Raw genomic sequence first — 23,553 nt, 5'->3', positions numbered from 1 at the left:
CTCCAGATGCTGCCTGGCTTGCTGTGTTCTTCCAGCCTCCTGTTTGTCTTTGTCATCGGTGTGCAATTGTTTTCTTAATCTTGGGTTAATTATTCTCCCTCTCTCCTTGTTTCCAAACTATCCTATGTTGATACAGCAAGACAAGATTCTCCTTTCTTTCACATTGACTGTTTGGCTTTGTCATAGCTTGTAAACCAGTTTTATTCGTGGATGGAATATGGGTGCTGCTGTCTGCATCAGATTAACAACCATCACTAATTGCGTTTGAGAAGATTGTAGTGAGCTGCGTTCTTGAACCGCTGCAGTTTTTGTGCTGTTGGTAAGCCCACAATACTGTTAGGGAGGGAGTTCCAGGATTATTACTCAGTGATGGTAAAGGAAGGTGTTTACAGTTCCAAATCAGGATGGTGAGTGACTTGGAGTGGGACTTGCAGGCGGGAATATTCCCATGTATCTGCTCCCCTTGTCCTTTTAGATGGTAGAGTCTGTAGGTTTGGAAGCTGCTGTTGAAAAAGGGTCTATTGGATCTCCCTCGACCATTTGAATAAGATTTTCTGGCACATACACTAACTACACAGACAATGAAGGAGATGGTGAGGGACATGATACCAAAATGGAATACAAAAAGGTTGAGAAAGAAGTTCAAAAAATGTGATTAGGAAGGCAATCTATGAAATTAACTTTTAGAGAAATACAAAGTGAAATAGTAAGATTTTCCACAGACACATGGATAGCAAAAGTCAAGATCACGATAAGGAGTCCAAAGGATGGTCACAAGCAATAAAGGCAAAATGGCAGAAATAATTCCTGTGCCTTGGTATTTACTTTGGAAACTAACCTTGCAGTCATGATGTTGAAAGGGAATATCAAAAAGGATAAAATGCCATTTAAGAAGGGATAAATGGAGATACTTGATAAACTAAGTTAAAGAGGATAAAACACCACGTCTGGATAGATTACACAGGAAAGGCTAGGGAATAGATTTCAGGCACTATTACATATTATCAAAAAAAGTCATTAGAAAGGAGAATATTGACAGAGGGTTTGTGGATGGTTAATGTGATACCTATATTTAAAAAGGGGGATTAAACAACTTCAACTTGCCTAATATTAGCAAAATTAAAAACCTAGAGTCTGAAACTAGAGTAATTAGCACACATTCCAAAAAGGAAAGTCTGTGCTTCAACACTCCTATTGAATTCTTTGAAGAAGTAACAGATATAGGTAAAGGTAATGTAACGGATGAAATTAAATTTAGCTTTCTTAGAAAAAAAGCTTCCAGTAGGTTAACACATAGTAGACTGTCAAATTAGATCAGAACATGTGGAGTCAGGGCAGAAATAGTAGAATGGATAATAAGCTGACTACAAAACTCAAGGCAGAGAGTGGAAACTGACTCAGATTAAGACCATGAAAAGACAAACCAAGCACTGGGATTCATTTCCAGAGGGATCAAATTGAAATGTGGAGAATTGATGTTAGAGTGCTCTTGGCATGCTTTGAACAGGTCTGGTTTCTGTTTTATATATATGAAAAAAAAGCCCTGTAGAAGGTCCAATAAAGCTTTACTGGAATAATGCCAAAACTGAGAGATTATGTCTCTCGTGAATTGAGCATGCAGGGGCTCTTTAGTGAACTGAGTGGTGAGCTAATGGAGGTCTCTAGGATTAGTAAAAGATTTGATTGGATAAATGTAAAGATTTTTCTACTTGCAAGTGAGATCAGATCCAGGTGCATAAATAAAGTGTTTAATAAACCCAATAGGAAAATTAGGAGAGACCTTTAGAACAAAGAATGGTCAGAATGTGGAATGGGGATGCTAGAAATTACAGGAGAGAGATAAACAGGAGGCTATGTTTATGGAGTTTGTTGCAAGTGGCAAGAGGAGGCTGGAATTGAACATGAATTCTGTGTGCTGAATGGCCTGTTTCTGCACTGCAAACAGTTTGTAAATCTTGTCTTTACTTGTCTCAGGAGTTTCCATGTGCTTTTAGTAATATGGATGTTGGATAATATTTTTTCAATATAAAACAATGGATTACCTTGAATTAAAAATTAGAATTTCAGTTTATCTGGCAGTCTGTTTAAAATGAACAGAATTTGCAACCGAATGCAGCTTCAGAACCAAGTGCAGAAAATAAATGGGACGGCTAATATTTTTCCAGAATCTCATTTTCACTTTGCCACTGTTTAACAAGAAATTTAATCACTATGAGAAACAGACTTGGGGCAAACAAACAAGTCTGATTTATTCCATTAATTTTAAGGATTGTTGCATCTGTCATTCACACTGACACATTTTTCATCTAGTCTCATACTTATCCCTTTATTGAAGAAATGTTAAATTTGTTTTGCTGCACCAGATGCATAGTTGTTGTTTATGACTTAGTTCTTGTGATATGGCTGATACATTTAACCTCATCCCTAACTGTCCTTAAGCATCAATGTAGAGTGGGGCTAGAATGCATCTATGTCCAGACAGGGTAGAGGACATTCATTAATGTACAGTGGGAACATTTTTATGATGACTTTAGTAGTCTTCATGGTCATTTTCCGATCTCAGCCTAAACAATAATTGAAAAAAATGTACTGCATTTAAAAATGTAGAAGCTAAATTCATAAGGTTTCTAGATGTGGTCCAGCTTGACCATGAGTTTAAGGAACAAATTCTCATTGATGTTGGCAAGTCAGGATACAGACCACTTGCCATCCCTTCTATTCCTTGTCTGATTGCCTTCAATTGAACTGAGTGTTGGACAGATTGTATAACATGCAACTACTCACAACTATCAGCTTAGAGCATGCACTGATGGTGAAATTAGCTCCAGCTTAATATTGACCTGGGAATTTCCTGGGATTGTTCCCTGCTCTGCTGCTGCAAAGTATCCACTGCCCTTCTGGCAGGTTACGGTGGTGGACTGGGCACAGATTTGAAGAAATTCCCAGCCAAGGAGTTCTGATCTGTTTCCTTCTCAAAGAAGAAGGGAAAATAACCAATGCCTCCTGACTGTTAATGGATAAGTGACCTGTCTGTGCAATGAACCATTGTGTCCCCTAGTGGCTTAGCTCATTACAGCTGAATACCTCGGCCACACAGATCAGAGACACCCCAGGTTGGATCTCTGTTGGCTTTGCAGGACTCTTGTGCGAAAACATCAAGGCCACTGGGTCACTGACCTTGGCTATAATGCTCCCTCCTGTGACATTGAATATGTGACTTCATACATGAATGAACAGCTGAGACTGAAGCCTGAATAGGCTCCTACATAGAAATACATAGAATAAACAACACAGAACTTAGAAGTATAACATTAAGACCATTTGACTCAACTGGACTATGTTGGCATTTATAGCCCATTCAAACCTCCTCCCATTCTTAATCCTCTAATCTGATGAACATAAACTCTATTACTTTCGCCATTATGTGCTTATTTAACATCTGTTTAAATGTACTGTATATTATGTCTCGACTGCTTCCAGTGATAACAAGTTCCACATTCACATCATTCTCTAACTAATTCCTAATAGGTTGTGTAATGGTCATTTTAATGTTGATGACTTATAGACCTTCTCTGCTCCATAAGCAGATATGCCCTCTCTGTGTTGACATTGACTTTTTAAAATAATTTTTTAAAGCTCAGCCTTGTCAGTCTGTTCATCCATTCCTGAAGGATATAAACTTGCAGCCCTGGTACTATCCCTTCAAACATTTTCCTTTTCCAAAAGTATTGGTGCGTCTCCATTCAGGAATGCCTTGTGTTTGCGATTTAGGAGCTCCTGGATCTCCTGGTTCATTCACATTAAGCCAGTCTTGATGTTTCCTGGTGGAGACCCTAGAGTCTCCTCACAGATGCTGTGTAGGGTGGATTTTAAGGACAAGCCAGATGCTGTGGGCATTGTGTGGTTTCTGCTGCTTGAGTATCACCAGGTTGGCTACTGAGTGGGTAGGTCAACCAAATGTAATGCCTCCCACTTGTTGAAATTCAGTTGTCAATTATATGCCTGTTCTCCAAGCTTGTTAAAATTAAATTGTAATTTATTGTCATCCTGTTCAGTATTGAATATCCTCTCCAATTTGATGTCTTCTGGAAATTTCAAACAGTGACCAGGATTTTCCCCTCTAAGAGCTGGAGGGAAGACAAGAAATCAAGTGGGTTAGCACTTAGGGCAGGTCCTGACTCCTTTCATGCCACCTCAGGAATTAAGTTCAGGGTACAAAGGCTCATGTTCTGACGCTGGGTAAATTAAGGAGTTTAAATGTGGTCAGTTAACCATTACTTAAAGGCCTGTTCATACCGCTGTTCTGATTTACTATGTTCCTAGCAAGCGAGAAAATTGGCAGCACTCCTGACAAGTAAAACGAGCTGGCCTTACTGCTGGGTTTACTGGGGATAGGGGTCCTAATCTGGGGACTTACTTATTAACCCCTTATGTGGTACCTTATGGAAAACTACTTTGAAATCTAGATATATTACATCATCTCTGCTGCTTTTGTGTACTGTATCTTAATTCTTCAAAGAATTCAAAGAGATTGGTCAAGCAAGACTCTCCCTTGTGGAAGGAATACAAAGTTATAGCAAAGGGTGCCCAAATAGATAGCGATGTATACAAAAGAGACTATGAAAAGCAGCTCGCAGGGAATAGCAAAATCGGTGTAAGTGTTTTGCAATTATATTACAAAAAAAAGGTGATTAAGAGCAATGTGGGCTGCTCATAAGTTGACAATAGTGATATTGTGAACACAAGTTTAGTATGTCCATTGTTTCTTAAATGTTTTATGTCATTTTAAGTAAATTCACAAGTACCGAATTGAAAGCCAGTCTCAGTATGGTTTTCATGTGGTGACCATGAGATCGTTGATGATAATGATAAAACATTGTTGATAATCATAAAACATTGTTGTTCCTTAAGGGAAAGAAATCTGTCATCCTTACCTGGTTTGGTCTATGTAACACTCCATAGCAACAATAATGTGTTGACTCTAACTGCCTTCTGCGTGGCCTGTGTCTCTCCTATTCACCTGAATTGCAAAAGTTTTAGCATTTGTGTGTGCTTTGTTTTATGTTGCCCCTCATTTCTTCAATCATTCATATTCTTCCCAAAAGGGAAAATCTTGCTTGACCAATCTTTTTGAATTTAAGATAAAGCTTTTGCCCCTTAAGGATATAAATTAATTTGGCATCACAGTACAATAAGTTTTTGAACATCTCCACTGATACTCTGTTATTTTAACTAATGGCATATTTGCTTAATTTACTGTGGATAGCTTTAGTCTTATTGCACTGAATGGTCTAGCAAGCTGTTCAATTCAAGAACAGTTGTAGATTAGCGACAATTTCTGGTCTTGCCTGCTATGCCCACAGCCCATCAAAGAATGAAATCACTAGAGGTTAGCATTTGAAAGAAGCTAATAGTAAATTAAGGTCAGGGACACACCAGCATTAACATAATGAAAAAATAACACCATACGGTTTCCATCCCAGAGTTCTCTAGGAAGTAGGTGACAGCGCTGTAGAAAGCATGACTATAATCTTCACAATTTCTTTTGACTTGAGAATTGTTCCTTTTGATTGAAAGCTGCGCATTCTGTCACAAGTAACTCACTACCTGTCTTCCCACTGTTATCTGCCATCTACAAGGCACAAGTCAGGAATCTGATGGAATTCTCCCTACTTGCCTGGATGAGTGCAGCTCCAATAACACTCAAGAAGCTTGACACCATCCAGGACAAAGCAGCTGTTTAATTGGCAGTGCACAGATATTCACTCACTTCCCCACCAACACACAGTGGCAGTAATGTGTACCATTTACAAGATGCCCTGCAGTAACTTTCCACGGGTCCTTCAAAGTCCTCTTCAAATGCATAATCTCCACCACAAGTTCCTGTTCAAGCCCCACACTTTCCTGGTTAGAACTATATCACCATTCGTTCAGTGTCGCTGGGTCAAAATCCTAGAAGGCCTTCCCTGGCAGCATTGTTGGTGTACTGATACCTCAAAGACTGCAGCAGTTCAAGAAGGCAGCTCACCATCATCTTCTGCAGGGCAATTAGGGATGACTGCTGGCCCAGACAGACACCCACATCTCCGAATCAATAAGAGAGAAGTCACTCCACTATTTTAGAATGGTAAGAGAGGAAAATGGGGGAACTATAGATCAGTAAGCTGAAGATTTGTTGTAATTTCTCAATAAGAATTCATAGTTAAGTTTAATGTAACTGATTTAGTGATATTCAGCTAATTCAAGAGTTTTTGTTGGGTAAGAGGCGATGGAGGAGAAACCTGGTGGAAAATAGATAGGATGAAGAATTAAGAGGGTCATTACTTTTAACTTAGGAATGGCTTGGTGAACTAATGGCTGTTCTTCTTACATCCACAGCTATAATCAGAGAGGAGACCAGGAAAACAGGTCAAAGTGTTCACATGTAAGTACAAGTCCGATAACTGCAGTGTTCGTTTATAGATTAGGCATTATGTGAAGCTCAAGAACCTGTGAGATTGATTTGATGTGCTTTGTTTGTAAATTACACAATTATGATCAGTAAATGGGACACTCTTCAAAATTAACACAATGTTGATCAGTAGCTATAGGAGTGAGTTCCTGTGGGGCAGTGGGTAGTGGCCACTCTGAGATATGTTGGCCAAGGAAGATTCATTCATAACACGGCAAAACAGGTTGAGTATCAACTTGCATATCCTTCTAACACAAGTGCGTTGAGAGCAGGAAATAAAATTGGATCCTCCACCAATGTGCCAGACTGCACTTAAAATGATCTTCTGAGTAATCTATAACACACCATTGTTAAGCGTATGAATATAAAGTGGCGCAGACAGGGAGACAGTGAGAGAGAAACCCTGTGAGTATAAAGCAATGGAAGAGAGAGTGGGCCAAGAATGCAAATGTTGAAAAGGGTGGTGATACATCTGCCGGAAAAGTCAGAGAACAATCTTAAGGAGCTGCTGCAGCATAGGAGGGCTGGCAGGGTACTTTAAATACCAGTATTTAATCTATCAAGGACTTAACCTAGACAGATTTTACTGGGTTTTTTTTCGAAAAGAAACTGTCAAATTGATTAAATACCTGATTAAATAAACCAAACCAGGCTTGGGTAGAGCATGGCAGCAAGTGCCTGCAACACAAGGAAACGCATCTCAGGCTTGTCGAGCTGGAGATACAGGCATTGTGGGACATCATGGAAGTGCCCTTTAATGTTGGGCACAGTCATAACACCATCCCCATCCCCCAACGTTTAGGTTAGGGAGTGGTGCAGTGGTTCCAGAGTGTGACTGAGAGGCATGCAAGGAAATCCCAGGATACAGTGTTGGAGCTAACTCATATTGCCTTTATCGAATGCTTAATGTGGTTCTTAATGCTTGTGCAAACGTGGGCAAAGTCTGCAAGATTGTTGAGTAAACCTTAATGACCAAGGAGGCCATTCCAATACAGGAATGAAAGGGTATGTGTTTGAAATAAGGGATATTATAAAGGTGGAGAATATGCAAAGTGAGGTGGTTCAATTCACTTTTGCTGCAGATGGTCAATGCCAGATATTGTACAGCTCAGATGTTGCTTACTGATAATCTGTCCAATTCTGGATGTTCTGCAAACCTTGCATATTCAACATGGACTGTGGAATGAAGGTGTTACCTGCTTTATAATTAGGAGTTATTACTCATACTGTTTTTAATGTACATTGGGATTTCTGTATGTTAAACATGATATTTAGGCCACAAGACTAGAAAGAAACGTTCCCTTTTCATACAACTTTATATTTCTTTTTAGAAATGAAGACAAGAAACGATTTGAAGTAGTTAGATCATATACTGGTAAGTAAGTGTTAACATGTGACTACATGAAAAAAATCTAAATCACAGAAGCATCCAGTACTGGAGACCATTTTGGTCCATCAGGTCTATATTGGTTCTCTGGCAGGGCTGTCCAATTAGTCTCATAATCCTTGTTGAAAACTGCTGTTGAATTTGCATCCATCATTCCAACAGGCTATGTATTCTAGGTCATAACAGCTCACTGTGTTTCTTTTATGTCACGTCTGGTTGCTTTGCCTGCCATCTTCTATCAAATCCCCTCACGGCTTTAAAGAGAAAAACCCCAGCTTCTCCTGTCTCTCCAAATAATTAAAGTCATTCAGCCCTGGTATCTCTCCACTAAATGTCTTTAAAAATCTTTCCTAAATAGGTCTCTCAAAATTGAAAATGTCAAACGAGCTAAGGAATAATCAGTGTTTGACAAAACAGTTAACATAGCCTTTTTATTTTTGTTCTTTATTCCACTATAAATCATAGCCTTTAAAAAAAAACAGACGTTTCAACTTGTCCTGCCACCTTCAACAATTTGTGCGCATACACTTCCAGGTCTGTCTGTTCATGCACCCCTTTAAAGTTGTTGTATTTAATTTTGTCTCCTCTTACTTTTCCTGTCTTCACTTCACCAGTGTATTTCCTCCCAAAGTTTGTTGCCATTCTCATTGTTTACAATATTTGAGTTTTGTCTCTTCCACAAATTTTCTCAGATCCAGGTGAGTAACATATTTATCAAGAGCAGTGATTTCAATACTGTCTTCTGAGGAACATAACCAAATGCTTTCTTTCTAACAGCCATTCTTCTCTATTCTCTCATTTATATCCCTTAGCCAATTTTGGATCCTTTGCTTTAAATCTTGTTTACAAATCTGTTATGTGTTTACTTTATCAATTTTTGCTTTGAAAGTTTCTTTCCACAACACTGCACTACTCATTAGATTTCTCGGTTATTTTAAAAAAAACTCAGACTTGGTCAAACACAGTTTGCCTTTTATATAGAGATAACAAGGTGTAGAGCTGGATGTACACAGCAGGCCAAGCAGCATCAGAGGAGCAGGAAGGCTGACGTTTCGGGCCTAGACCCTTCTTCAGAAGGGCCTTCTGCAGTTCCTACTATCTCTTGCCTTTTATATAGCTGTCATCTTTTTCCATTAATTAGCCCCTGATTTTCTAAGTGCAACAGTACTTGTTCTGGGTTATTGTCTCAAAGATGTCACAAGCAACAGTAGTCTGCCAAGCCTGCAGTTGCCAGGTTTGTGTCTTTCCGAATTTAATTTGAACAGATGTATATCTTGTGCAGTCCTGTAGTCCTCTGGCATTCCTCCAAAATCCATGGAGGATTGGAAGACTGTTGCCAGAGCCAATGCACTTCCACCCTTACTTGCCTCTGTAACCCAGGACCTGATGACGTTTCTACATTAATGTCTGCCAATGTCTTTTAACTGCCTTTTTATCTGATTCTGGAAAAGGATTCTGGGTAATACAAGATGGAGGATGGGAAAATAATTAAGGCTGTATGAGCTGCTCCATTTTTAAGGTATTTTCAGTGTTGGAGCTGATTTCCTCGAATTTTTGGAGCAGTAATTAACTGGTTTATACACTGTTGCATTGTTTTGGAAATTTGGGGAAAAGAAGAGATAAAAACAACAACATGTTAAAAAAGGAGGAAGAGAGAGCAAGCAGGGATCAGGTGGGAGCTGAAGAAAATGGAGCAGTAAACCTGCACAGCTCTGTGACAGCAGTGAACCTTTACAGCTAACTGCCTCTGCTGTTTAGTTTCAAGTATGTCTGGACTTCCGAGTTAGTTCTAAGAAAAAATAAACTGCGAAATTCACAGCTGACCTTGGAGAAACCTGTGTGGGGGAGCTCACAGCCCAGGAGCAACAAAGTGACCTTTTAAAAGTGTAACCTTACTTAAAGTTTTTGAGACGATTTGTAGCTCGGGTTGTGGATGAGATTGTAGGCTTGCTTGCCGAGCCAGTGTTTTTGATTCCAGACGTTACAGACATCACCCTGCTAAGTAACATCGTCAGCATGCCTCTGGTGGAGTGTTCTGTCCCGCTTGTTATTTATATGCCTCAGTTTGCTGGGGTGGTTGGCATTACTTCTGGTTCTCTTTTTCAATGGTTTGTATATTGGGTCCAGTTCGCTGTGTTTCTTGATGGAGTTCCGGTTCGAATACCAGGCCTCCATGAATTCCCTGGCATGTCTCTGTTTGGCTCGTGCTATCACGGATGTGTTGTCCCAGTCAAAATCGTGTCCTTCTTAGTCCATGTGTATTGAGACCAGTGAGAATTGGGCATGTGTCTTGGTGGCTAGTTGGTGTTTGTGTATACTTATTGCCAGTTTTTTTCCAGTTTGGCCTATGTAATGTTTCTCACAGTCCCTGCATGGTATTTTGTATATTATGTTAGTTTTAATGGTTGTGGGTTTGGGATCCTTCATGTTCGTCAGTAGCTGTCGCAGGTTGGTTGTTGGTTTGTGGGCTACCCTGATACCTAGGGCTCTAAATAGTCTTGTGGCCATCTCTGATATGTCCCTGATGTACGGTACGGTGACTAGTGTCTCTGGCCGTGTTGTGTCCTCTTGTTGTGGTCTGTAGTGGAGGTAACGGCAGATTGTGCTTTTTGGGTATCCCATTCCTTTTGAAAACTCCATATAAGTGCTCCTATTCTGCTTTGCGTAGTTCCAGGTTGCTGCAGTGTGTTGTGGCTCATTTGAATAATGTTCTGATGCAGCTCTGTTTATGGGTGTTGAGGTGGTAGCTGGTGTAATTAAGTATCTGGTCTGTATGTGTGGTCTTCCTGTATATGCTAGTCTGGAGTTCCCCGTTGTTCTTACGTTCTATCGAAGCATATAAATAACAAGTGGGACAGAACACCAACCCTTCACCAGAGGTGCACTGACAACGTTACCTAGCAGGGTGATGAAACATCTGCAACCAATCCCACTGGCTCGGCGAGCAAGTCTACAACCTCGTGTAACCTTACTGTTTATTTTCTGTAAATCTACAATAGTGAATGGGGTTTTTTTTGATTATATGTTTTATTGAGATTTGTCTCTTGAGTAAGCTTTAAAAATATAAAACATAGGTACTAAGTTATTGTAGAGCAGTGTTTTTAGAGCAGTAAGACTGTGCTATTTTCTGGGTCTGTAGATTGTCAAGGTGCAAAGATGGCCTTTAGTAGAGTGATGTGCTCTTCCTGTTGGATATGAGAGATTAGGGAGAGTTTCCATGTTACTGATGATTATGTTTGCAGGAAGTGTGTTTGGTTGCGAATCCTATTGGATTGCATGGCTCGGTTGGAGCAGCAGTTAAAGGCAATGAGGAAGTTACGGGGGCTAGGGGCTGTGATGGATGGCAGTTTCAGGAATGGAGAAAAACCGCAAATACAGTCAGGTAGATGGGTTACCTCCAGGAAGGGTAGGAGGGGTAGGCAGGTAGTGCAGGAATCTCCTGTGGCTATCCCATCTCAAATGAGGATGCTTGGAAAATGTAGGGGGTGGTGGACTCTCAGGGGAATGTAGCACTGACAGCCAGGTTTCTGGTACCGAGACTGGCTCTAATGTAACAAGGGGTACGTCAGGTTCCAAGCAATTGATTACAATAGGGGACTTTCTAGTCAGAGGTACAGACAGACATTTCTGCAGCTGACAGCGAGACATCAGAATGGTGTGTTGCTTCCCTCGTGCTAGGATCAAGGATATCTCAGAGAGGGTGCAGAATATTCTCAAAGGGGAGAGGGACCAACAAGAGGTCGTTGTACACATTGGAACTAATGACATAGGAAGAGAAAAGGATAAGGTTCTGAGGAGAGAATGTAGGAAATTAGCAGGAGTTTAAAAAGTAGGTCCTTGAGGGTAGTAGTATCTCGATTACTCTCAGTGCCATGAGCTAGTGAGGGTAGAAATAAGAGGATAGAGCAGATGAGTGCATGGCTGAGGAGCTGGTGTAGGGGAGAAGTCACAGTTTTCGATCATTGGAATCTCTTCTGGGGTAGAAGTGACCTGTATAAGAAGGATGGATTGCACCTGAATTGGAAGGGAACTAATATACTGGTGGGGAGATTTGCTAGAGCTGCTCAGGAGGATTTAAACTGGGTGATGGGGGGTGTGTTGTTCCAAGGGAAATAGTGAAATAACAGATCAGTCTGACACTGATGCAGTTGGGAAAAGGAGCAAGTCAAACAGTCAAGGCAGGCAGGAACAAAGCAGGGAACAAGGGAGGACTGATAAATTAAACTGCATTTATTTCAATGCAAGAGGCCTAACAGGTAAGGCAGATGAACTTAGGGCATGGTTGGGAACATGGGACTGGGATTTCATAATGATTACAGAAATATGGTTCAGGAATGGACAGGACTGGCTGCTTAATGCTCCATGGTATAAATGCAATAAGAACGATAGAAAGGGGCGCAAGATAGGAGGGGGAGTGACGTTTTTGATAAGGGATAACATTACGGCAGTACTTAGAGAGGATATTCCTGGGAGTACGTCCAGGGAAGTTATTTGAGTGGAACTAAGAAATAAAAAAGGGATGAACACCTTAATAGGATCATACTGTAGACCCCTCCCCCCGCACTAGACCCCCACCCCCCCCAGCCATAGTCAGCCGGAAATTTAGAAGCAAATTTGGAAGGAGATCTCAGTTATGTGTAAGAATATAAAATGTGGTTATGGATTTTAACTTTCCAAACATAAACTCGGACTGCTATAGTGTTAAGGGCTTGGATGGAGAGGAATTTGTTAAGTTTGTAGAAGAAGATTTTCTGCTACAGTATGTGGATGTACCAACTAGAAAAAGAGCAAAATTTTGACCTATTGTTGGGAAATAAGGCAGGGCACGTGACTGAGGTGTCAGTGTGGGGGAGCACTTTGGGGTCAGTGACCATAATTCTATTAGTTTCAAAATAGTGATGGAAAATTATAGACCAGATCTAAAAGTTAAAGTTCTAAATTGGAGGAAGGCCAATATTGACGGTATTTGGAAAGAACTTTCAAAAGTTGATTGGGGGCAGATATTTGCAGGTAAAGAGACAGCTGGAAAGTGGGAAGCCTTCAAAAATAAGACAACAAGAGTCCAGAGACAGTATGTTCCTGTTGGGATGAAGGGTAAGGCTGGTAGGTGTAGGTCATGCTGGATGACTAGAGAAATTGAGGTTTTGGTCAAGAAAAAGAAGGAAGTATATGTCAGATATAGACAGCAAAAATCGAGTGATTCCCTAGAAGAGTATAAAGGCAGTAGGAGTATACTTAAGAAGGAAATCAGGAAGGGTAAAAAGAAGACTTGATTAGCTTAGGCAAATAGGGTTAAGGAGAATCCAAAGGGATTCTATAAATACATTAACGACAAAAGGGTAACTAGGGAGAGAATAGGGCCCCTTTAAGATCACCTGGGCCGCCAATGTGTGGAACCGCAGGAAATACTAAACGAGTATTTTGCATCAGTGTTTACTGTGGAGAAAGATATGGAAGCTAGAGAACTTGGGGAAATAAATAGTGACATCTTGAAAAATGTCCATATTACAGAGTAGGATGTGCTGAATGTTTTAAAACGCATAGAGGTGTATAAATCTTCGGTACCTGATCAGATGTACCCTAAAACGTTGTGGGAAGCAAGGGGAATGATTGTTGGGCTGCTTGCTGAGATATTTGTATCATCGACAACCACAGGTGAAGTACTGGTTGGCTAATGTGGGGCCACTATTTAAAACAGGTGGTAAGGAAAAGGCAGGGAACTATAGAGCGGTGAGCCTGACATCAGTGGTGGGTAAGTTGTTGGACGGGATCCTGAGGGACAGGATTTACATGCATTTGGAAAGGCAAGGACTGCTTAGGAACAGTCAGCATTGCTTTGTGTGTGAGAAATCATGTCTCACTAACAACTGAGTTTTTTGAAGAAGTAACGAAGAGGATTGATGAAGGCAGAGGGGTGGACGTGATCTTTACGTACTTCAGTAAGGTGTTCGACAAGGTTCCACATGGTAAACTGGTTACCAAGGTTAGATCACATGGAATACAGGGAGAACTAGCTATTTGGATTCATAACTGGCTGGAAGGTAGAAGACAAAGGGTAGTGGTGGAGGGTTGCTTTTCAGACTGGAGGCCTGTGACCAACAGTGTGCCACAAGAATTGGTGCTGGGTCCACTGCTTTTCATCATTTAGATAAGTAGTTTGGACGTGAACATAGGAGTTATGGTTAGTGAGTTTGCAGATGACACTAGAATTGGTGGTGTAGTGGACAGCGAATAAGGTTACCTCAGAGTACAATGGGACCTTGATCAGATGATCTGATAGGCCCAGGAGTGGCAGATGGAGTTTAATTTGGCTAAATGTGGGGTGCTGCATTTTGGAAAGGCAAATGAAGGCAGGACTCACACACGTGATGGTAAGGTCTTGGGGAATGTTGCTGAATAAAGAGACCTTGGAGTGCAGGTTCATAGTTCTTTGAAAGTAGAGTTGCAAGTAGACAGGATAGTGAAGACAACACTTGATATGCTTGCCTTTATTGGTCATGGCATTGAGTATAGAAGTTGAGAGGTCATGTTGCGGCTGTAAAGGACATTGGTTAGGCCATTTTTGGAAAACTGCATTCAGTTCTGGTCTCTCTGCTATAAGAAGGATGTTGTGAAAGTTGAAAGGGTTCACAAAAGATTTACAAGGATGTTGCCAAGGTTGGAGGGTTTGAGCTATCGGGAGAGGCTCAATGGGCTGGGGCTATTTTCCCTGTAGCATCGGAGGCTGAGGTTGACCTCATAGAGGTTTATAAAATCATGAGGGTCATAGATAGGGTCAATAGCCAAGGTCTTTTCTCCAGGGCAGCGGAGTCCAAAAATAGAGGGCATAGTTAAGGTGAGAGGGGAAATATATAAAAGGGACCTAAGGGGCAACTTTTTCACGCAGAGGGTAGTGCATGTATGGAATGAGCTGCCAGAGGAAGTTGTTGAGGCTGGTACAATTACAATGTTTAAAAGGCATCTGCGTGGGTATATGAATAGAAGGATTTAAAGGGATATGGGCCAAATGCTGGCAAATGGGACTAGATTAACTTAGGATATCTGGCTGGCATGGACAAGTTGGACCGAAGAGTCTGTTTCCGTGCTGTACAGCGCAATGACTCTATTTGATGCTATTTTATTGCTGTGACTCCTCATTGATTGCTTCATTTCATAACATCTATGTCTTCTGCCTCGATGACATGATCTTCCTTTTGTACCGAATTTACGACAAAGCTCACTTGCATCAGAGGCAGTATTGCTAAGAATCATTACTTTGGTACCTGGGATGAGAGAGTCCTTGGCTGAATAAATTGTACTGGTATTCTTTGGCGTTCAGAAGAATAATCAGTGATCTCATTGAAAATATGAGAATCAGAAAGGTTTTGATAGGGTTGACATTAAGAGGTGATTTCCCTGGTTGGAGAGTCTGAAACACAGGGCCACAGTCTCGAAATATGGAGCTGATCATTTAGGATTCTTCAGTTAAGGGTTTGAATCTTTGGCTTTTTCTACTTGGAGCGTTGTGGAAGCTACATCACTGAATATATTAAAGGCTGAGACCAACATTCTTAAGAAAGCAAGGCTGTGGGGAGTGGCCAGGAAAGAGGAGCTGAGGCAGGAGATCATCCATGATTGCAGTGAATAATAGAGCAGGCTCAAGGGGCCTAATAGTCTACTCCTGCTCCCAATTATGTTCTTTATTCTTGTCTACAAAGCAGTTTGGTCATCTTGAGATCAAGAAAAGCACAAGGCTTCATTTTTAGGTTTAATACATGAAGAACTTTGAGATGTTATACTATTGTTATAGGTTACCAATATCATAAGATGCTATGTCATTATTGAGCTTTTTAACTTTTTTAATTGAGAAAATATTGTCTTTTTTTTCCAAGTATCTCGACCAGAACAAACACCAAGGCCAGAACCAGCAATGGGGTAAGAAACATAGTGCAAAATAAAGTCAATAATGTAAACAAAAACCTTAAATGTTCTCCCCCTTGAGTTGACCAGCTGTAAGAACATTAAGTGTGTGTGTGTATGTACATTATTGGTTTGAGCTGCTGCATTTATGGACTTGCTAAGTATAGGAAATAATTTATTGATCTTTAATAATATGCTTCTAACCTCTTTCAGGAATGTGGCTGCCACACATCATTCACTTTCACAAGTTCCACCAGGTTTGTATGAAAGAGATTCTGAGTTCCATCCCCAGGGCAGTCCATGAGTTAGTTAGTGATGGCAGATCATCAAGATTATTCACAGGCAAAAAATATCTGAAGTGTCTCTAACTCTGCTTGCATCTTGTCCTCTCACATCTTCTGTCACATTCACCCTACCTTCACGTGTTGTCTGTCTTTCTCGTATTGTTTCTATTTCATTTTATTTTTCTCCTTGTTGCCTTGATGTCTCTTGCTCTATGTCTTTTGACTTTCTTTCCTCAAACTTGCTCCCTTTTTGAAAGTCTGTCCTTTGCCACATTTTCTCTGCATGCCTTATGCCTCTCATACTTGCCAAAAACTTTATCCTGATCCTTCAAGTATAACTGCAGTGTTAGTGAGCCTAGACTATCAGAGGTGGAATGTCACTTAAGTAAGGAGCTGTTCCATAAAATTTACACACGTCGCTCTGCAGTTTAGAAGTGAGAGAGAATCTAGGGAATTACTAGAATCTAAAACAAGGATGTGCAAACTTTCTGCATGAGGGACCACGTTTCTTTCTCAATTTTCTTTCTCAATCAATGGGCAAAGTTGGGAAAGATAAGGTTTGGCACAACATTCTTCATGTATTAAAAAAATTAAAATAAATAAATTGATCATTTAAGAAAACTACCAAGCAGGAAAGCTAATCAATAATTCTTTTTCAATTCTGTTTTTCACCGGAAGCAGAACTTGAGAGAGAGAGACAGACTAGACCCCAAAGCCCTGATCACCAGGGAAGAGGGTGGGGACCAGGGCTGAGCTAGTACTTTAGGTTGAACAATCATTGACCTCACCTTCTCCCCTGGTGGGACACACTTTGTACTGGGCTTGGCAGAATTCATACAAACATTCGGGGCACCTCGTGAAGCGGATCGCCTTTGAGTCTGGGTTTTCCTTTTCTCCCAGGCTATTTTGTGGGGAATGGTGGGTGCATGTGCATGTGACTGGTTCACTCTCAGACTCAAGGTCTCATTTACTCTTGCTCACTTCCACATAAACTCTCTCCTTCCCTCCCTCCCACACTGACTCCCTCTCCCTAGGTTTGTGAGGTTTGACCATTTTACTGATGTGGGAATGGCAGTGAAGATGTGGAGATTCTTCCTTCGTAGGTGATACTCCATATGTCCCAGGCAGAAGGGTGGGTGCTGTGACCTCTCTGGCCAGGTCTGTGCTGCCATCTCGTGCACCTTCAGGGAGACGCACGTGTGAGGAATGGCAAGAGAGAGTTTGGCCAGAAGTGGAGAAAGAATGGACCCAATGGGAACCAAGGAGCAATCTCACTGTTGCTCCTCCTCCAATCACAGTGAACCCAACAGCAGCAAATGCAGGAGAATATTGGCCTGTGATTGGGGCGAACAGATCTACAGTAAATTTCAGATCCACTTTCCTGTCCCTGTTTGTATCTCAGACCAGCCCGGCAGGTCACAAACAGCTACTTCCTGGGGACTACCAGCTACCTCCTGGCATGCCAGTTGGGCAGGCATGCTCTGAAATAATTAAGGATCGGGCGATTCAAGATATCTTACAGTGCTGTTTGAAAACCATCAGCAGGAATTTCTACAACAGGTCGTGTCTGACTAACTGAGCTGAAGATTTTCAAGAGGTGTTTGAAGTAGCGGGAGGGGCAGTGGATGTTATTTGAGGGGTAGATCATGCCTCACAAACCTTATTGAATTCTTTGAAGAGGTGACCAAACACGTGGATGAAGGTAGAGCAGTGGATGTGGTATACATGGATTTAAGTAAGGCATTTGATAAGGATCCCCATGGTAGGCTCATGCAGAAAGTAAGGAGGCACGGGATAGGGGAAAACGTGGCAGATTGGATTCAGAATTGGCTGACCCTTAGAAGACAAAGGGTGGTAGTGGACGGAAAATATTCAAAATGGTGTTCAGTTACGAGTGGTGTACCACAAGGATCTGTTCTGGGTCCTCTTCTATTTGTGATTTTTGTAAATGATTTGGATGAAGGAGTGGAAGGGTGGATTAGTAAGTTCGCGGACGATATGAAGGTGGGTCGAGTTGTGGATAGTGCGGAGGGCTGTTCTAGGTTACAAAGGGACACTGATAGAATGCAGAGCTGGGCTGAGAAGTGGCAGATGGAGTTTAACCCTGAAAAGTGTGAGGAGATTCATTTTGGAAGGACAACTTTGAAAACAGAATACAGGGTTAATGGAAAGATTCTTGGCAGTGTGGAGGAGCAGAGGGATCTCGGGGTTCATGTCCACAGTTCCCTGAAAGCTGCCACCCAGGTGGATAGAGTTGTTAAGAAGGTGTATGGTGTGTTAGCTTTCATTAATAGAGGGATTGAGTTCAAGAGCTGTGAAGTTATGCTCCAGCTATACAAAAGCCTGGTTCGGCCACATCTGGAGTATTGTGTCCAGTTCTGGTCGCCTCATTACAGGAAAGGTGTGGAAAAGGTGCAGAGGAGATTTACCAGGATGTTGCCTGGAATGGAGGGAAGGTCTTACGAGGAAAGGTTGAGAGAGCTAGGGCTTTTCTCTTTAGAACGACGAAGAATGAGAGGTGACTTGATAGAGGTGTACAAAATGATCAGAAGTGTAGATAGAGTGGATAGCCAGAGACTTTTTCCCAGGGTGGAGGTAGCCATTACGAGGGGGCACAGTTTTAAAGTGAGTGGAGGTAGATGTAGGGGAGACGTCAGAGGTAGGTTCTTTACTCAGAGAGTGGTGGGGGCGTGGAATGCATTGCTGGAGAAGGTAGTGGAGTCAGCCTCATTAGGGACATTTAAGCGGCTATTAGATAGGCAAATCAATGATAGTATAAGGTAGGGGTGGAGGTTAGATAGACCTTAAGTTTAGGGTAAATGTTCGGCACAACATCGTGGGACGAAGGGCCTGTAGTGTGCTGTACTGTTCTATGTTCGATGTTCTACACATTGCGGGAAATTATTTGATAAAGATCCTCATAGTAGCCTGTCAGTTAAGGTGAAGCTCATGGAATTGAAGGTAAATTATTAATCTGGTTTGGAAATTGACTGAGTGGCAGGAGACAGAGAGTCAGGATCATGAACAGGCAACTCGCATTGGCAGCAGTGACTGGTAGTGCCCTGCAAGGATCTCTGTTGGGGCCTCTCTTATTCAATGTATTTGTCAACTAATTCACTGATGGGATGAGAAAAACATATTCAAGTTTTCTATGACTTGAAGAAAGATGACAGTATGGATGGAAGCATAAACTTACAAGGGGCTATTGATAGATTAAGTGAGTGGGCAAAACTGTGGTAATTGAACATAGGCAAGTTTGAGGCAATTCTGTTTGGAGATGTACAGGATACTATCTAAAAGGCTGAGAGAGACTTAGAGTCCACAAACATGGATCATCATAATTTCATGGATGGATGCAGAAAATAGCCAAAAATCCTAATTCAATACTAGTCTTTACATTGGGAGGATTAGAATGCAAGGGGTTAGTACAAGTCATATGAAAACAATGCAAAGCCTTTGTTTGGCCACACCTGGAGAACTGAGAGTTGTCCTGGGTACCATATCTTAGGAAGGGTATATTGGCCTTGAAGAGAATGCAGATAAGATTTACACTAAGAAGAGATTACACAAACTAGGGTTGTATTCCTGGAGTTTAAAAAGTTAACGGGTGATTTGAATGAAATTTTTAAACTGAGGGGAAGAAATTGACCAGACAGAAACAGTATTTCCACTAACTGAGGAGACCAGGCTCAGAAAACTTGGTGCAGAATTGTAGCCAGATCTTACTGAATTGGAAAGTGCTTCCACACACAAAAGGTGGTAGAAGTTTGATACAGTCTTTGCATACAGCAATCGATGATGGGTCAGTTGTTAATTTAAGATTGAGATCGATAGATTTCTGAATTGTGGAACAGGCTTAATGGGCTGAATCATTTCCTCCTGTTCCTATAAAGAAACAAGAGTCAACACTTCATTAGCCCATCTTTTGCATATCTCCTTTAAGATATGTTCAGAGCTGTCATTCCTAATTGGTGATTTTCTAGAGGTGAGTATTGTGCTGATGTTCTACATAGTCAAATGCCCCACCAGTGCTTAATACTGACAGTTGAATGTGAAAGATGGGAAAATTAACAAGCAGTGGGGAGAAGTCATTACCTAGGGAACTGGAGTACAGCAATCCTTCAGGAAAGGGTTTAAGAAAAATTGAGGCTGGGAACAGAAAACAAAAAGTCCTGATATTTGTGTGCCCATTTATCTCGAATTTACCTGTCTGTGCAACACTTGATATTTAACTTTTCACTGGCTTTGAAACTAATCTTCGCTTATGTGCAGTTCTAAAGAAACAGGAAAGCAAAAATGTACTACTTAGAGTAAAATTGTGTACTGTGCATGTGCCAATTATGACATTTTCTAGGAGCACAAATGCACAGTGGCAGGACTTTACTGCTTTAACACTTGCTGTGCCATATTAAACTCCACTCTCTTTCCTAACAGCTTCAGGCAGCCCACCAAGCTACGGCAACCTAGCTATTGGTAAGTAAATGATTTCTGGAGTGCTGTAGCAGAGTGCAAGTGAGGGCAAGTAATTGGTAACCACTGTGAATCATAGCTTTAACTCTGAATGTCGATCATATCACTTTTGTTTCCAAATCCAGAAAAAGATTTAGAAGAGTTCATCCGTTCAAAGCACTGGCTAGATCCAACTCAACACCAGGCAAATCCACCCTGAGAGCAAAAAAAGTTGGAAATCACAGTGGGTCAGGCAGCATACATGGAGAGAGAGCAAGCTAATGTTTCTAGTCTAGATGACTCTTCGTCAGAACTGACATAAAGTGTGGAGGGGGCAACATTTGTGTAACAATTCCAGCATTTGCAGTAACTTGCTCCTTCACCTTGATAGCTGTGTCCAGTTTTGGTCAAAGTACGAAGTCACATGAGACCAGGTTATAGTCCAACAAGTTCATTTGAAATCACAAGCTTTCGGAGCATAGCCCCTTCATCAGGTGAATTGAGAGAGAAACATACAGAGCACAGATTTATGGGCAGATAGGTCAAGGGCAGAGAGATCAAAACATCATACAAATGGAGTGGAGTGTCAAATTATAAGTCTCTGCAGGTGATCAAAAGTGTTAGATGGTGTGAGTAAAGTGTCAATAGCTGATGAACAAGCAAAGGGATGACCCATAATCCAATTAAATGTGGCAGAAAGATAATTAGAAAAAATTATAAATAAAGTAGTGCTGGAGACAAACCAAATGACTGGAATAACATGATAGGTGTGAGAGTTGCATGCCGATGGTCTAACCAAGTCATAAGTAATCCAAAACTATACAATCTAATTAGGATAGAGAGATCATAACAAGTTATCAAGGTGATGGTGTCAAAACAGGACAGTAAGGAAGATTTTACAGATATAGAACAGTGTGATGCGACATGAACCCAAGATCATGGTTGAGGCCGTCTTTGTGGGTACTTTACTTGGCCATCCGTTTTTGCTCGGCGATTCTGCGTTGTTGTCTATCTCAAAGGCCACTTTGGAAGATGCTTACCCAAAAATTGGAAGCTGAATGCCCTTGACCGCTGAAGTGTTCCCCACTTGGGAGGGAACATCCCTGTTTGGTGATTGTTGCGCAGTGTCCATTCAATACGACGTTGTAGCGTCTGCATGGTCTCGCCAATATACCATGCCTTGGGGCATTATGCCTGCAGCATATGAGATGGACAACATTGGCCAAGACAAGTATCTGCTGTGTATGTGGTGGGTGGTGTTCCCACGTGTGATGGTAGTGTCCGTGTCAATGATCTGACATGTCTCGCAGAGGGTGCCATGGCAGGGTTGTGTGGTGTTGTGGTCAATGTTGTCCTGAAGGCTGAGTAGTTTGCTGCGAACAATGGTCTGTTTAAAGTTTGGCGGTTGTTTGAAGGTGAGAAAGGGAGGCGTAGGGATGATCTTGGTGAGGTGCTCATCGTCATCAATGACATGTTGTAGGCTGTGAAGAACATGGCGTAGTTTCTCCGCTCCAGGGAAGTACTGGATGGCGAAGGGTACTCTGTTGGTCTTATCCTATATCTGTCTTCTGAAGAGACCATTGCGGTTTTTCGCTGTGGCACGTCAGAATGGGCAATCAATTAAATTGAGCATCGTATCCTGTTCTATTGAGGATGTCCTTCAAAATCATTAGGTGCCTGTCGCGGTCCTCCTCATCTGAGCAGATCCTGTGTATGCACAGGGCTTGTCCGTAGGGGATGGCTTCTTTAATATGTTTAGGATGGAAGCAAGAGAAGTGCAGCATTGGGAGGTTATCTATGGGCTTGCGGTAGACTGAGGTGCTGGGGTGTCCATTCTTGATGGAGATGCGTGTGTCCAAGAATGAGTCTTGTTCTGAAGAGTAGTCCATGGTAAGTCTGATGGTGAGGTGAAACTTGTTGATATCGCTATGTAGTTGTTTCAGTAGTAACTCGCCATGAGTCCAAAGGAAGAAATGTCGTCAGTGTATCTGGTGTATAGTGTTGGCCGGAGGTCCTGTGGAGCAAAGAAGTCTTGCTCGAACTTGTGCATGAAAATGTTGGCATATTGAGGAGCAAATTTGGTCCCCATGGCTGTTCCATGATCTAGATGGAGAACTGGTTGTCGAAGGTGAAGTCGTTGTTGTCAGGGATGAAGTGGATGAGATATAGGATGGCCTCTGGAAATTGACAATTGTTGGTGTTGTGTGCTGAGGTTGTAACAGCAATGCCATCATCATGAGGGTCATTGGTGTAGAGTGTTGAAACGACTATTGTAGCAAGGAATGGTCCTGGTTTGACTGGTCTGTGGGTGCTGAGTTTCTGTAAGAAATCTGTAGTGTTGCAACAGAAGCTGGGTGTTCCTTGTACAGTGGGCTTCAAGATGCCCTCGACATAGCCACAGAGGTTCTCACACAGGGTCCAATTGCCTGATACGATGGGACGTTCAGCCGAATTGGCTTTGCGTATCTTCAGAAGGCAGTAGAAGTCCCCTACGCGAGAAGTATGTGGGATGAGAGTGTGTGGGGTACTCTGAAGGACTGGATCAAAGGTCTTGATCAGCTTGTTGAGTTCAAGGGTGTGTTCTTTGGTCAGATTGGCAGGTAGTTGTCTGTAGTGTTCCTGGTTGTTCAGTTATCGGTATACTTCTTTGCAGGTAGTCCATTCTAGTCTGTATGACGATGGCTCCTCCTTTGTCTGATAGTTTGATGACAACGTTGTGATTGGTCTTGAGAGCATGGACGGTGTTGCATTGTGCCTGGGTGATATTCTGCGCTATCTTGTGAGCACGGCTAATGAATCTGGCATTAACGCATCTCCTGATGGCTTGAGCATACATGTCGAGCTGAGGGCTGCGGCCTTCTGGAGATATGTTGTTCTGTATCTATAAAATCTTGCTTCATGTCCTGTTTTGACATCACCTTGATAAATTGTTATGATCTCTCTAAATTAGTTTGTACAGTTTTGCATTACTTATTACTTTGGTATGTGACTGTTTATACCTATCATGTTATTCCAGTCAGAGATAGTAGGAACTGCAGATGCTGGAGAATCTGAGATAACAAGATATGGAGCTAGATGAACAC

General features: G+C 41.7%; 1 protein-coding gene across 2 annotated transcripts in view; it reads left to right on the top strand.

The window, feature by feature from the left end:
* LOC109911327 (linker for activation of T cells family member 2) overlaps positions 1-23,553 on the top strand; it is a 102,312-nt gene that overhangs the window by 62,076 nt on the left and 16,683 nt on the right. For both annotated transcript variants that reach the window (XM_020510614.2, XM_020510615.2), the window contains exons 3-7: positions 6,379-6,424; positions 7,783-7,826; positions 15,710-15,752; positions 15,951-15,994; positions 20,456-20,494. In XM_020510614.2, the coding sequence (XP_020366203.1) occupies positions 6,379-6,424; positions 7,783-7,826; positions 15,710-15,752; positions 15,951-15,994; positions 20,456-20,494 (216 nt within the window). The remainder of the gene's footprint in view (positions 1-6,378; positions 6,425-7,782; positions 7,827-15,709; positions 15,753-15,950; positions 15,995-20,455; positions 20,495-23,553) is intronic.

Source organism: Rhincodon typus, chromosome 26 (genome assembly GCF_021869965.1).
Source record: "Rhincodon typus isolate 14 chromosome 26, sRhiTyp1.1, whole genome shotgun sequence".
Taxonomy (NCBI): Eukaryota; Metazoa; Chordata; class Chondrichthyes; order Orectolobiformes; family Rhincodontidae; genus Rhincodon; species Rhincodon typus.
The sequence above is the reverse complement of the archived record's forward strand: the minus strand, read 5'-3'. Positions and strand labels throughout refer to the sequence as shown.